This window comes from Melopsittacus undulatus, chromosome 11, assembly GCF_012275295.1.
Source record: "Melopsittacus undulatus isolate bMelUnd1 chromosome 11, bMelUnd1.mat.Z, whole genome shotgun sequence".
NCBI classification, from domain to species: domain Eukaryota; kingdom Metazoa; phylum Chordata; class Aves; order Psittaciformes; family Psittaculidae; genus Melopsittacus; species Melopsittacus undulatus.
The window spans coordinates 8,156,072-8,169,384 of NC_047537.1; the positions used below are offsets into that span (position 1 = coordinate 8,156,072).

General features: G+C 43.8%; 1 protein-coding gene across 1 annotated transcript in view; it reads right to left on the reverse strand.

Annotated features, from left to right (window-relative positions):
* PAPPA (pappalysin 1) overlaps window positions 1-13,313 on the reverse strand; it is a 178,841-nt gene that overhangs the window by 105,689 nt on the left and 59,839 nt on the right. The window contains exons 5-6 of the mRNA XM_005145618.3: window positions 10,212-10,404; window positions 3,366-3,487 (exon numbers count right to left, since the gene is read on the reverse strand). Coding sequence (XP_005145675.2) covers window positions 3,366-3,487; window positions 10,212-10,404 — 315 coding nt within the window. The remainder of the gene's footprint in view (window positions 1-3,365; window positions 3,488-10,211; window positions 10,405-13,313) is intronic.

Sequence of the window (13,313 nt, forward strand, 5' to 3'; positions counted from 1 at the left end):
ATCTCCAGTGCCTTCCCACAACCACTGCCAAGGAGCAAACATCTCCCATATGAGGGGCACGACTGGCTGAGAAAGAGTCATAAAATATCTCATCCCAGAGGGTTCAACACCATCGTGCTCAGGCGGAAGCTGGACATCAGGAAGGATGCATTCTGCAATGGGCATGGCTCACACGTAGCCCAGACCACAGCTGGTGTCAGCTACCTGCAGTAACTGAGCAGCACCACCACTGTGAGGCCTCAGGAAAATGAAATCAGAGCAACCAGGTTCAGAGCTGCTCCAGAAACATATGAGAAGTGTGGATTTCTGGTAAGAACCTGGAGTACTATGAAACATTTTCCATGAGTGTCGTCTCAAATTGTAAAATGAGTTCATTTTGGCCATGCTCATGCCTCTTTTGTATTCACTTTCCATGAACACTCAAGCAGTGGAGATTTACACACATGAACGCTTGCAGAAAGTGGATTTAAAGCTTGCATGCTTGAGTACTCACAGATAGACAATTAAAGAAGCCAGACAATGATCTAACTGTGCTATTTGTAACTCAGACCAAGTGTGAATAGGCAAAGATCCTGAATGTCAGGGAGTGTGGTAGTGATGACAGAAAATTAGAGAGCAACAGATACCATACACTTGGTACTTTTTCTACACTAGAGTTGAGACAACTATTAGCGTAGTAAGGGGATAGGGTTCCCAAATTTTCTTTCCAGAACAATGGCACCACAACAACTGTGGGAGACAGATAAGGATCAGGCTGCACCCTTCAGAGTTAGGAACATGCAGGCACACACTGTAAGAAGAGGAAATTAAATGCAAAATGCAGCTGAGTAATAAATCTTAGAGCAGCTCAGTTTCTCTCGGAATGATGCTGCTGGCAAGACATGTGAAATGTGGAAGGTTTCAAATCAGAGCGCATCAGAGAGACTTTGACAGAACTGCGTATCTCAATGGAATATGAAGTTCTCTCAAAAGCGAAACACACTGACAAATTTGGGTTATCTGGCAAAAATTTTATTTTGGGAAAACGGGAAGAAAGTTCTAACAATATTGGAATATTGTGTTTTGACATTTTGGGAAGAAATTGTTTCACTTTTGCCCTTTGAAACACTTTTCAGTTGGATATTAAAAGTTGCTTTTGCCCTAGATTACATACTAAAAAGGAATATTTTAAAATGTCATAATTTAACCAAAGTTCATGAAAGAGGAATTTTATGAGCTAAACAAAACATTTTGGCCAGCCTCAAACACTTTTTGTTTTTAATTTTCCTTCATGGAGACTTTCAAAAGTTTCAGGTTTTGTTCCAAATGAAACCAGGTTTCAAAGTCTTGTAATCCTTGGCTAAGTGGAAATTCCACCTTCCACCCTGCGCTACTACTGTGAGTGATCCAAATTTAGCTAATCCTGTTTACTTCTTAATCCAGTCACACTTATAGCCACAGCACTGCTTCCCAGGATGGAGCTCTTGAACAACATTCACCCAAGGGGCAGGTGTGCTCTGTGCCATACCTGGTACTCCTGCCCCTTGGATGTCATAGACTCATAGAACAGTTTGGGTTGGAAGGGACTTTAAAGCTCCTCCAGCTCCAACCCCTGCCACAGGCAGGGACACCTTCCACTGGAGCAGCTTGCTCCAAGCCCCTGTGTCCAACCTGACCTTGAACACTGCCAGGAATGGGGCAGCTACAGCTTCTCTGGGCACCTGGCACGCTGTGCCAGCACCTCAGCACCCTCACATGGAAGAGCTTCTGCCTTATATCCTATCTAAATCTACATTCATTCATTTTAAAGCCATCCCCCGTTGTCCTGTCCCTACATGCCCTTGTCAAAAGTCCCTCTCTAAACGTTGGAGTGAACTGAAACCTCTGTTGAGTTCACACCCTGGGAGATGGGAGTGCAGGGAAGAGGACACTTGCCCACACATCTTGTCCCATCAGGTGGCAGGGACGCAGCTTGCTGCAGATGCTGACCTTAGGACCCTTAGGGACGGCTCCTGAGAGCCATCACTACATCTATCACCATATTAGCCTACAAATAATTGTCCTTATAGAATAACTCCCAACGACTCCAGCTGCAGAACAGAAAAGCCCTTAATGTAAGGAGGTATTTGTATAATGAGTTTTCAAAATCCAGGGATTGGTCTTTGAGTTCAGTGAGCCCACCTGTGCGTTTACAGTGAAGTGTGCTGCTCCCAAAGGGAAGAGCTTGTGATGGACAGATTGAAATAACACTATGCTCTTTTCAAACCATAATCTGTGATTACTGATCTCTACCTGGTATAATCTTAAGCATGCTCTACTGTCATGGTTTGAGCATGTTTTGAGGGTGTTTTTGTTCAAGGTTTTTTCCAGCCAGGTGGAGGAGGGGAGTCCGGAAGGAAGGAGAGACAGGACACCTGACCCAAGCTAGTCAATGAGGTATTCCATACCATAGCACATGATGCCCAGGATGCATACTGGGAAAGAGAAAACTGGAGGGGTGAGCTCTGGAGTAAAATGGAGGAGGGAGCACATGGTGCTCGGCCAGGCAGGGTGGAGTGAGTTTATGGGTCGGTGGCTGGTGGGGTGTTGTGTTCTTTTCACTTGCTGTTTGCTGTATCATTATTATTTGTAGTAGTAAATGGCAGTAGGGGTTTTGTGTTATGCCTTAGCTATTAAACCGTTCTTATCTCAATCCGTGAGGGCTACATTCTTTGGATTTTCCTTCCTAACTCTCCAGGAGTAGGGGCACTTGGTTTAAACTACGACATCTACCACATCCACCTGCTTACATAATGGAAGAAGACTTCATGATGGACATCTAATGGCATTGTACAACCAGCCCTGCAGACTGTTCTCCCTCCAACACAGTAAGAATAACTCATAAAACACCCTGAACTAGACAGGGCTTGATACAGCCACCTGTGTTGGTGCTGTAGAGTACTTGCCCAAAGGGCAAGCTCCATTCAGCCTGTCTGCTGGTGCAGCCACTGCTATTGAACGCAAATGAAGGCAGCAGAAATCAGACCTAGTGCAATGCATTTCTTGCAATTCTTCACTTTTGGAGTTGGAGTAGGAGTAAAAGGCTCCCCTGAGGGATTCAGCTGGCAGCTGTAAATGGTCAGCACTTCTTGGCACTGTGCTGCTTTCTGAAATTCAGGTTCAGCTCCCGGAATTCATTTAATTCATGGGCAGGGTCAGAACATGGGAGCCAAAACACAGGTATTTCAGCCAGCAGCATTACCTCAGGGCACAGCACAGTCATCCATCCTCTGGTTCTCCATAAACAGTCACTCTCTCCCAGATTTTCCCACTATCTTTGGGGGTCTCCTTTTGTTCAGTCCCATCTTCTCCTCCACCACATCTTTGTCCCCAGCCCTGTGACTCACCTTCTGCTTCCCGAGGGCTCCAGTGTCCGGAGGGATCGCAGGGCATCGGAGAGGAGGCGCTGAAGGCGTATTGCACCAGGACTCTTCCTTCCACGCAAAGATCACATGCTGATCCCACTTCTCTAGGAGGCCAGGAAAACAGGAAAACACACCAACTTAGTAACAGCTGAATGAGCTGCTTATTCAACTATATTAAAAGCAATAAAACTTAGAATTCAGATCCACTTAACCCTCTTTTCTCAAGGCACTGACAACAGTGTTTTCTGACGCTGACCTTCTGTAGGTTTGGGCTAACAGCCTATGTAGATGGCATCTGTGAGTCCTCCATCCAACACAAAACAACAGCAACCTGTGAAAACATGCTCAGCTAGATTTCTTTTTTTTCCTCCTGCACTACAACTGGATCAAACCATGACAAAAGAAAATACATATTGCTTAGTGGTTAGAGCAGGGAAACTGGCCTCAGGAGATTTCAGATCTATTTCTGCTCCTGCCATGGATCTATTGCTGGAACTTGTAGCATCTCCAGGGTTGTATCTTCCTTGTGAGGGTGGTGAGGTGCTGGCACAGGGTCCCCAGAGAAGCTGTGGCTGCCCCATCCCTGGCACTGCTCAAGGCCAGGCTGAATGGGGCTTGGAGTAACCTGCTCCAGTGGAAAGTGTCCCTGCCTGTGGCAGGGGATTGGAACTGGATGAGCTGTAAGGTCCCTTCCAATACAAACCAGTCTGGGATTCTGTGACTGTGAAGGTTGTGGGCTTACTGGTGATCAGAGGAGAGGGCAAAGCCCCAGGCTCTGAGAACTCCAGGTAGAACTGCTTCATGAAGCGCAGCTCTGTATGCAAGGACCTGCTTTCGGAGGTGCATCACAGCCCAGATCATTGCAAGCCTGGAAAAGGGGTGGGTTATGAACATACAGAAAAGAACATGTCCTTAATCCTGGATTAGATACCTGGTGGCTTTGGCACCACTGCATGGATCCTTCTGAAGTGGAACAACTTATGGCTCCACGCCATCATATGGCATGACATGGCATTAAGAAAGGCACTTCACTGCCCAACACCAGCATTACTTCACCTACACAATACATCTAATACCAGCTACTGTCAATCAAGTACTCTCAGCAGAAGCAGTTAAACAGGAAAGCCCAGTTAAACACTGATTCACAAATATTTTTGCTAATGCATTCCCAAGATCAGGGTTTAAGCTGATGTAGACTGGAGTAACTTCAAGATCTTCCATAACATTAAGCTGATTTCTATCAGCTGAGGCTGCATCTCACACAGTTCAGCCCTACATTCCTCAGGGTCACAACATGTGGAACCGTGTTCAACCTAGAAACTGTGGTTATGCATCCCGGTAAGTTGTGTTTGTGATTCAGAGTTCATTGTTCTGATTTAAGGAATCTGCCCACTCAAAATGAAAGGAATTAATAAGCTTAATGATTAAATGCACCTAGGAAAGGCCTAAAGTTTTAGGCAAACCTGTGTGAAACACCCAGTGCACTCTTTAAGCTACCCAGGTAAGTATGGATTGAGTCAATTATTATGATTAACATCAATTATTATAATCAGCTACACGAATGTTACCCATCCCCCATCGTGCGGGTTATTTCAGCACTGCTCTGCGAAGGGCACTGTGTTCCTCAGGCAGAAGCTATTTTGGATCCTCAGTGAGGACACTGGGACTGTAAATTTACTCTCACAGCCCTCCCAGACTGTTGGTGGTAGGGATGACACACGCTCAGCTGCTCCGCAGCTTAGCATCTCCTGTTTGTTGGCAGGGATCTATTTGAAAGTCAACTTTCTGTTGGCTTAATTAGGTGGAAGCAGGGATTGTCAGCAGGGGGGACTGGGAATGACATCGCTGGTAAAACTCGTATCCATTTCAATATGGCCCAGAGCCACCCCTACGAAGAGACAGTGAATGACTGAACTCGTAGACCATACAGAAAGGGATGCACCTGCTGAAAACATCTGAAGAGTGAAATATGGCAATGGGGTGGAATACAGAAGAGGGAGGTAGAGCTGCCCTCCTCTTCCTTGCATGATCTGTAGCACTGTAAAGAATAAATTTGGGCATGTTGTGAATAACTTCCCTCTCTGTCTCACTTCACCCACCTGCACTATTGGTATGACACTACCTCCCTACTTCATTTGTCAGCCTATTTAACAGTGGCTGAAGGGTCTTACTCAGCTTGCCTAAATATTATATATAAATATGCATATAAAAATCAAGAATCCAGAATAAAAGGTACAGGGAAATCAAAATGTACAATTCTTACTGTGCAGTTGCTTTTCAGACACATCCACCAACAGTCAGGATAGAAGTCCCTGCAATAATAATCTTTCAGTTCTCTACTTCTGCATTAGCACTTGGGCCTGGATGAGGACAGGACTGTGAAAGCCAAGTTTCCACAATTAGGACTGCTTTTTACTCAAATTAGCAGCTATACAATTTCATCACAGGCTGCCATGATGGAAAATACTGTAGGCTTATGGACAAACATTTCCTTTTACCAGCAAGGACTTGGAGGTAAGAGGAATCACAAGGAGCATCATGTGGGAAAGGCTATGAGCAAACTTTCTCTTTTTACTTTTCCAATCTGGGAGCCAAACGCAACCCTGATGTAACGCCACTGGCTGAAAGGAGTTACACAGGGGATGACTCTTGGGTTAAAGCTTTTGGTCTGCAGACTCTTGAACACAAATCCTACAAAGAGCCATGAACGTCAAAACTAATTATGGAATCACATTTACAGGCTCGTGAAAATCTAAGCCAGATCCTTACACCTTATGCAGCCCCTGACATCAAGACAAAATGAGCGTGAATTGGTTCAAAACACTATTAATTAGGAACGATAGCATATCTGACACCTTAGACACTGATGCACATGACTCCCCGAAGTGCAGGGTAATGGAAAATCTAGACTTTTCTGTTTTCTAATAAGACAAGTACTGGGGAAATTCCAGCTTATAAAGTTCAGAGCACAGGAGGAATTCATTCCTACAGCATGATATCCCAGGGAAGTGGATTCCAAATCTAAAGATTACTACTGAAAACCTGACAATTCTCTGCAGGGCCAGCACCAGTTCAATGTGCAACTCAAACCCAGCTAAAGTCTGTCATTCTTTTCAAGGAAAAAGTGTATGCTTTCAGATCGAGTTGTACCTGCTTACTTGGAATTCAGAATTGGTGCTCTCCCCTCCTTTAAGGCACTGAAACTTCCCAGCAAGGTTTAAACAAGTGAATATCAAACCCAGCCATCTAGATCTGGGACGCCATGCTGACCAAAATATTTGCTTGCTAAGAACAAGATAGCATCAGATTCATGGAAATTAATGCAGTCACCTCAATGAAAACTTGGAAGAGCAGATGCATTCAAAGTTTTCTGTCCAAGCAGAATTTGCTGCCGAGCCCTATTACAATAACTGTTTACATCCTGCCTATGCATATCAAACAGGAGACACATGAATGGATGCTTAGCGACAGCAGATGAACGCATCTAATAGATGCAGCCAGGAAATGAAGAGAGTTTTCTTCTTCTCACTTGTTTTCACTTGTTTTGTTGGCTCTATTATTATTTGATTATCACACATTATTTTATGTGCATGTGAGGGTTTTCATGGAGGAGGATGGAGAATGGTAAGTATTCCAGTCCTCTGTGTAGTAGCTACAAGAGGAAATGTTGTTTCTTGATATATTGGAGTATTAAGAGATGTTTAGAAGCCCAACCAGTTGCTGCAGTTCAGGGTCAAACACACGCTGGCAAATTTATGTGCAGGTAAATGACTCCGTAGTGTAATATAGAAGCCCCCAACTGAACACTCTGAACAGGTAAAGAGGGGCTGTCAGGGAGAAGAATCTGCTCCTGCGCACAGCTCCTAGGGCTACTCTTGACAAGGCGTGGAGATAGCCAACCCCAGATTGACATGAACTAAGAGTTAGTATTGCTCTCTCTCTCCAAATACACACAATTAATCATATAATTCCTAGAACTGAGGTCCCTAAAAGAAAGAATACTACCTAATACTGTGGCACCAGTGATAAAGCTGTATTTAAACAGAGAAACAGCAGATGATTTTTACTTCCATGCTTCATCTACATTGAACTTCAGACCTGTCAGGACCTCAGCCATGGTTACAGCCAGCCCAGTACTACATTTTTAAACACAAGCCTGAATTTTCCCTTCCTGACTTTAATTAAGCAGAGGTCACTGCCTATGCACAGCTCTAGAGAATAAAAGGGACATAAAAGCAACTTCAGTTACGCTGAGTGCGCCTACAGTAGCATGGTAATTTGGATCAGGAGGAAGCTTTTGAAGTGAAACTCTTCATCTTCCCCACTTAGAGCACTCGGAGCAGTCCTGGAGCGTGGAAGCTGGACCCAGTTTTGCCTGAAACCAGAGTTGAGACATGCTCCAGGACCACACTTGATGTGCTCCAGGACCACACCTGATGTGCTCCAACTGCTGATGCCATGGGCCAGGCTAGAGCTAGGCTAAAACCATCCCCCAGAAACACAGCAATGCTGACGTCAGGTCTTCATTAACAACTGCTTTGCGCTACTTATATTGGGCCACAATACTTGCTAATGTAGCCAGAGCCATTCAGCCTTTTAAGGCCCTTTTACACTGTCAAAACTGCATGGAAAGGGCCTCTGTGCATTAGAAATCAGGCCCAAGGCACTCAGTAGTTGAGTATCAGTCTTCTGTTTTTTACATGAATAGTCCCATTGAAGTGAATGAGTTTATTCATTCAAGTGAGGCAAGTAAAATTTGGGCCATGGTGTGCACTTTGTGTAAAAATATCTGCAAAGATTTACAGTATTCCCACACACAGATAAGATTATACTTGGCCAATTTTACCTCCTACTTGTCTTGCACAGTGACCCAATTCTACAAATTGATACAGGCACATATCTCTAACTGAGCAGCGCTGGACACAGTGGGACTGGAAGTACAGCACATGAGCTCTTCTGTATTAACCACTATAATACTACCATCGTCCTTGTTTTGCTTAATATAACAGAAACTTGGATATGTTTTAGACAGAATCATTTATATATTTTGGTGACATTTTTAAATGGTCACAGCATTTCTATATCTGTTGGCACTGGAAATCTCAGTGTAACAAGGAACTGGACTCAAAGTATTCGAGGCTGTCTCTTTAAATCTGTTCAGTAATACTGAGCACACAGATTTGAAAACCCAAAGGACCTTTTTTTCTCTCGAAAATCACTATTTATTTAACATATGATAACTCTGTTATGAAATTTTAGATTTTGCAGGCTATCCACTGAGTGTTATTTAAGAAGCAACTAACTAGGGGTTATTAAGAACATATTGATTGAGTTATAAGAAATATGTAATAAAGACATATTTGGTTACATAACAATTAACTCTGCATCAATGTGTCTTAAGAGGCAGATGGTATTTATTTAACACACAATAAGCATCTTCTGAAATCTAAATTAAATTGGAGAAACTTAATTTACCTAAAAATGGTTATGGGCTAAACAATTCTGCATTAATTTTCAGAGCTTCACATAAGGCCTTTTTCACACGTAGGGAATAAAGGGCTTCAGTTGCAAAACTGCAATTAAGGCAAACACTGCTCAGAGCATAAGACCTCTCTTTAGCAACTCCTAATACGATTTAATTGCCTTTCCCTGTGTGGACCTGCAGTAAAGGTGGAAAACCCCATCTGAGCAGAAAAGAACAGCTATCTGCCTGCTCAGGTAAAGCGCAAGCTGGCCACTGAGCTGGCCACGGTGTCCTAAGCAGTGGAAGGGTTCATCCCTGATGGAGGCAGTGGCTTTCAAGGTGCTCTCACCGAAGGGAGCAGCAGTGCTGAGACAGCTCTTTGGGTGCTAATACACTTGTAAATTCAGCCTCCTGCGATAGGAACTGCTGAAGGACACTCAGAGTTTGTTCTCTACAAAATAACAAAGCAAAAAGCAGAGGAGAAACTCAAACAGGGCAGGTGAGTCAATGGTAACACAAGAAGGTCAGTAATTTAGGAAGTTCTCTCCTAGCATTCCCATGGCTCCTGTGGCTCAGGCAAACATTGCCTGAGAGTATTTAGATGAACTATGCAGTTGCTCAGGTCATCCTAGGGTAGGGCTGCTCAGCATGGTGCAACTCTTGTCCAGAGCCCTTACATTCATTTAATTCTTCATTATTGGTAGCACATAGCTGCATGCCTATCAGACATGAACACACACACATGCATACCCACACTTACATGCTCAACTTGGGCTGCAGGAAGGTGACACTCACATGATACTCAAGGTTGTAGGTTTTTGACTGTGCCTTGCTCAATTCCCATCTAAGACCTGCAGCTCAGGCAAGGGGGCAGCATTTGTCCCCCTTCCTAGACATCCACTTCCTTACCCTGTGAGACACCACTGCCTGTGAGCTCTCTGTTGTCACAGGAGTAGAAACAGGATTCAATTTGTCCTTGGAAAGGAAACGTGCAAGAGGAGGAGGGGGGAAGATGTGCAGGCAGAGCTGAAGCCCACAGGTATTTGTGAACAGCAATAACAGTGGGAATCACAGGGCCTGAATCCTTGATTGAAAATTCCTCCCACAACATAAGAAGGAAGAAAAGATTTGCCCTTTACATGGCAAATCAATGGCCCTCAACCGAGTGCTACAGGCTGAGAAAGGAAGAGCAGAAAACAGATCAATAACTTCCTCTATATAAAACAATTTAGAATGAAGCCTTAATCCAGACTGAGCACAGAACACGATAAAGCTGTGCTCCTGGATGGGGGTCCTGGGTTGTTTCCCTCCTTCTCCCCTTCCCATTCAATTCAGTTCAAGAGTACGGAGCAGCGCGTGATCACCTTTCAAAGAAGTGGCCATCAATGGGTGGGAACCACTCCAGGGTGACAGAGGTGGAGCTCCGAGCCACAATCTGTGGGGCAATTGCAATAGGAGCTGGTTTCTTCGCAGGCTGCCAGCTCTGATAGACGAGGTCCAAGTAGCAATGCATCCTGGCCACTTGGTTGGGCGTGAAGGAGTTGGTGCAGTCGTCATCTGAAATGAAAACAGAAACCACATTACCCACACAGCAGATAAGGGGAGAGAATTACAACCTGGTGAATGGCAGCTTCTTGCAAGGGCCAGGATGGGTTCTCCTAGCACTCAGGAGTTAATGGTCTGTGAACAAATTAGTGCAGACATCACTTGTGGAGGCAGGTGAAAGGAAACAAGAGTTAAAAAGGAGAACATAAATCAATACACGTGCCCTCCCTTAGGTCCGGGATATGTAGGAAACACCTAGAGATCATCATAGATGAGACAGAGACATGGAGGTGAAGAGACAGAAAAAGCCTCAGTGCAGCACCTTCTGGTCAGAATGGGGGATACCAGTGGACTTCTGGGCTTAAAAGTTTCACATCCAAAATACCTCAGGGAGAGGATAAAAGGATGAAGGATGGCTGGTGGTAGGATAAAGCACTGACTGAGACTCATGCAAATGAATGCAATAGATTTTAACACCTTTCTTAGATTAAAAGAACACAGAATTTGAAAATACATCACTTTAATAAAGTTCTTCAATTTTTTAATGAACAAATAAAAATGTTCTGAAAGATCAATTTTTTAAAAAATCACTATTAAAAATGCAAATTTTGGGGCAGGAGAATAATGCTATTTCTATTAAAAATCTCCCCCATTACCATTAAGATTCAAGCCCTTTCTGATCTTTCCATAACCCTTTTTTTTTTTTTTTGATATTTCCAATTTCTTTCTCATTCAAAATGAAGAAACGATTTTGCTGGATAATTTACCACAAATTCCCGTTTCTCATTTCAACTGTTTTTCCCCAAACATGATTTGGCAACAAGAACACATCTAGTGCCCTCTGCACACCATGCAACTTTACAACTACAATGCCCCGGAGAAGCAGCAAATTACTATTTCTCTATTGTGTAGATCACAGAAGGAATAAATAGGTTGTGCAAAGTCACTCAAAGATGCTGTGCTGAAGAACTTGATGCTTGCACTTGAACCATTTCTCTGCTTCTCTTCCCATCTGATGAAAAGCTCTTGAAAACATGGAGTGTTTCTTCCAATGTGCCTGCAGAGTTCCTAGCCCAGTAACGTTCAGTCCCAGATGGGACCTCTGCATGCTGCTGTGACACAAACAACAATGACAGTTTGGCACAGGTCAAGCAATACACTTTTCTGGGAAGATACAGGTCACTGGGGGCTGCTCAGGGTTGTTTGCCTGAGTGTAAATTGGCAGCTCAATATTGTAATAGCGTTACTAGATGCTCTGATTTCTTCAAGTCCGTGCCCTGTGCAACTCAAGAGGCACAAAACCCCATGAATTTGTTCTAAAGAGAAGTGTGAATTTGCTGGCTAATTTAAAACCTTGCCACATCTTCCTAGAGATGCAAGCAAAAGGAGACAGCTTCGGCTGGGATCCTGCTCAAACTACAGCCTCAAATGCAGCCCTACCACGGGAAGGACACGTCTGTTTGCATGTTCTCCTGCATCCCTCCCAATTCCACTGAGCAGTGAACCTCAAACATACCCAGTAGGTAGACAGCCACCACCAGCTTGAAAATATCTACAAATCCCTATGGGGATGCAAAAGGCTGCTTTAATCTGACATCCTTGGATTTCCTCAATAATTATCTATGGTCTATCCCTGAGAATGCTGTAAAAGCCATAAATATTCTTCACTGAAGCACAGAAGGAGACAAAAGCCCTTAATAGCCATCATAAAGGAACAATAAAGTATATATAGGACAAAACAGTGAGACAACGGCATGGGAGAACGATGACCTGCATTCCCAATCTGCTTCCCCATCAACAAAGGCTGTGTCCTGGGGGAGGGAAGGGAGGATAGGTGAGGGAGGAAGGTATTTCAATGAACCCCTCTGTGTCAAGAAAGGTTCAAGATCCTCAGATGAAGTAACAATTAGAGAAATTCAGGAATCTTTGCTGGGATGATTGTTCCAACAGAATTCAGAGGCAGAATTCCTGCCGACTTCACGAAAGATCATCTAAAAGACTTATCTTTTTATTTGGGAACACCATGCCTATTTGGACTTGTAAAAATAATTTACAAGCCCAATTTCTTACACTCTCAGTCTTCTGGACATCATAACTTGTTATTTAGGGAAAGAAAAGTTACCCTTTAAGTCACTGCTTTACTACACAGCTGGGGATAACTGGACAGATGCACATTAGACAAACACAATATGACCGAGCTGCATACAAGCAGCCAAACAGAAAGGCAAGGTGATGCTTAGAGCTGCATGACCTCAACTAAGTGTTTCAAAGGTATTTCTACGGCAATTTGATATCCTGGTATATTTTTATTCCACTGGCAACAACAGAAAACAACCCGATTCATGCATGAGCTCTAGAGATACCTATCATGTTGCTTCACTTCATTTTTCAAGACAAATAAAGCAGGTTTCTGCTCAGAACACCAGCACATATGTAGCTCCCAAGAGCAGATCGGTATCTCTGTGGTCTGTCTCTGTCTCAGCTCTTGAGAGAATTGGGAAAGCAAGATCTCTTTGGAAGAAGAGACCTCAGTGTTTTGCAACAAGCATGCTCCACCCCTCAGCACACACCCCAGCAGATCTGGTGGATGGGGATTGTCATATCAAGAGTTCTTTGTGCCATGTTACAGGAGGCTGCATCAAGCTCTAAGGCTCTGCCCCACAATAAAGCTCACAGCACACTGGGGAGCTGTCTCAGGGTGCCTATGCTTGTCCCTGAAAACACCCTCTAAACAAATAGGAAAATAAAGAGAAAACTGAGCATCGCTTTTAGCTGGGGCCATGGAGAGCATAAAGGCATTGCTGTTATAAATCATTTCAATCTGTGCCCCAGATGACATTAAACACTTTGCTTCTCTACACTTTTATTGCAGAATAAGCACTCCTATGACCTTTTGAGTGGGCAATCTGTGTTTTTGTCTG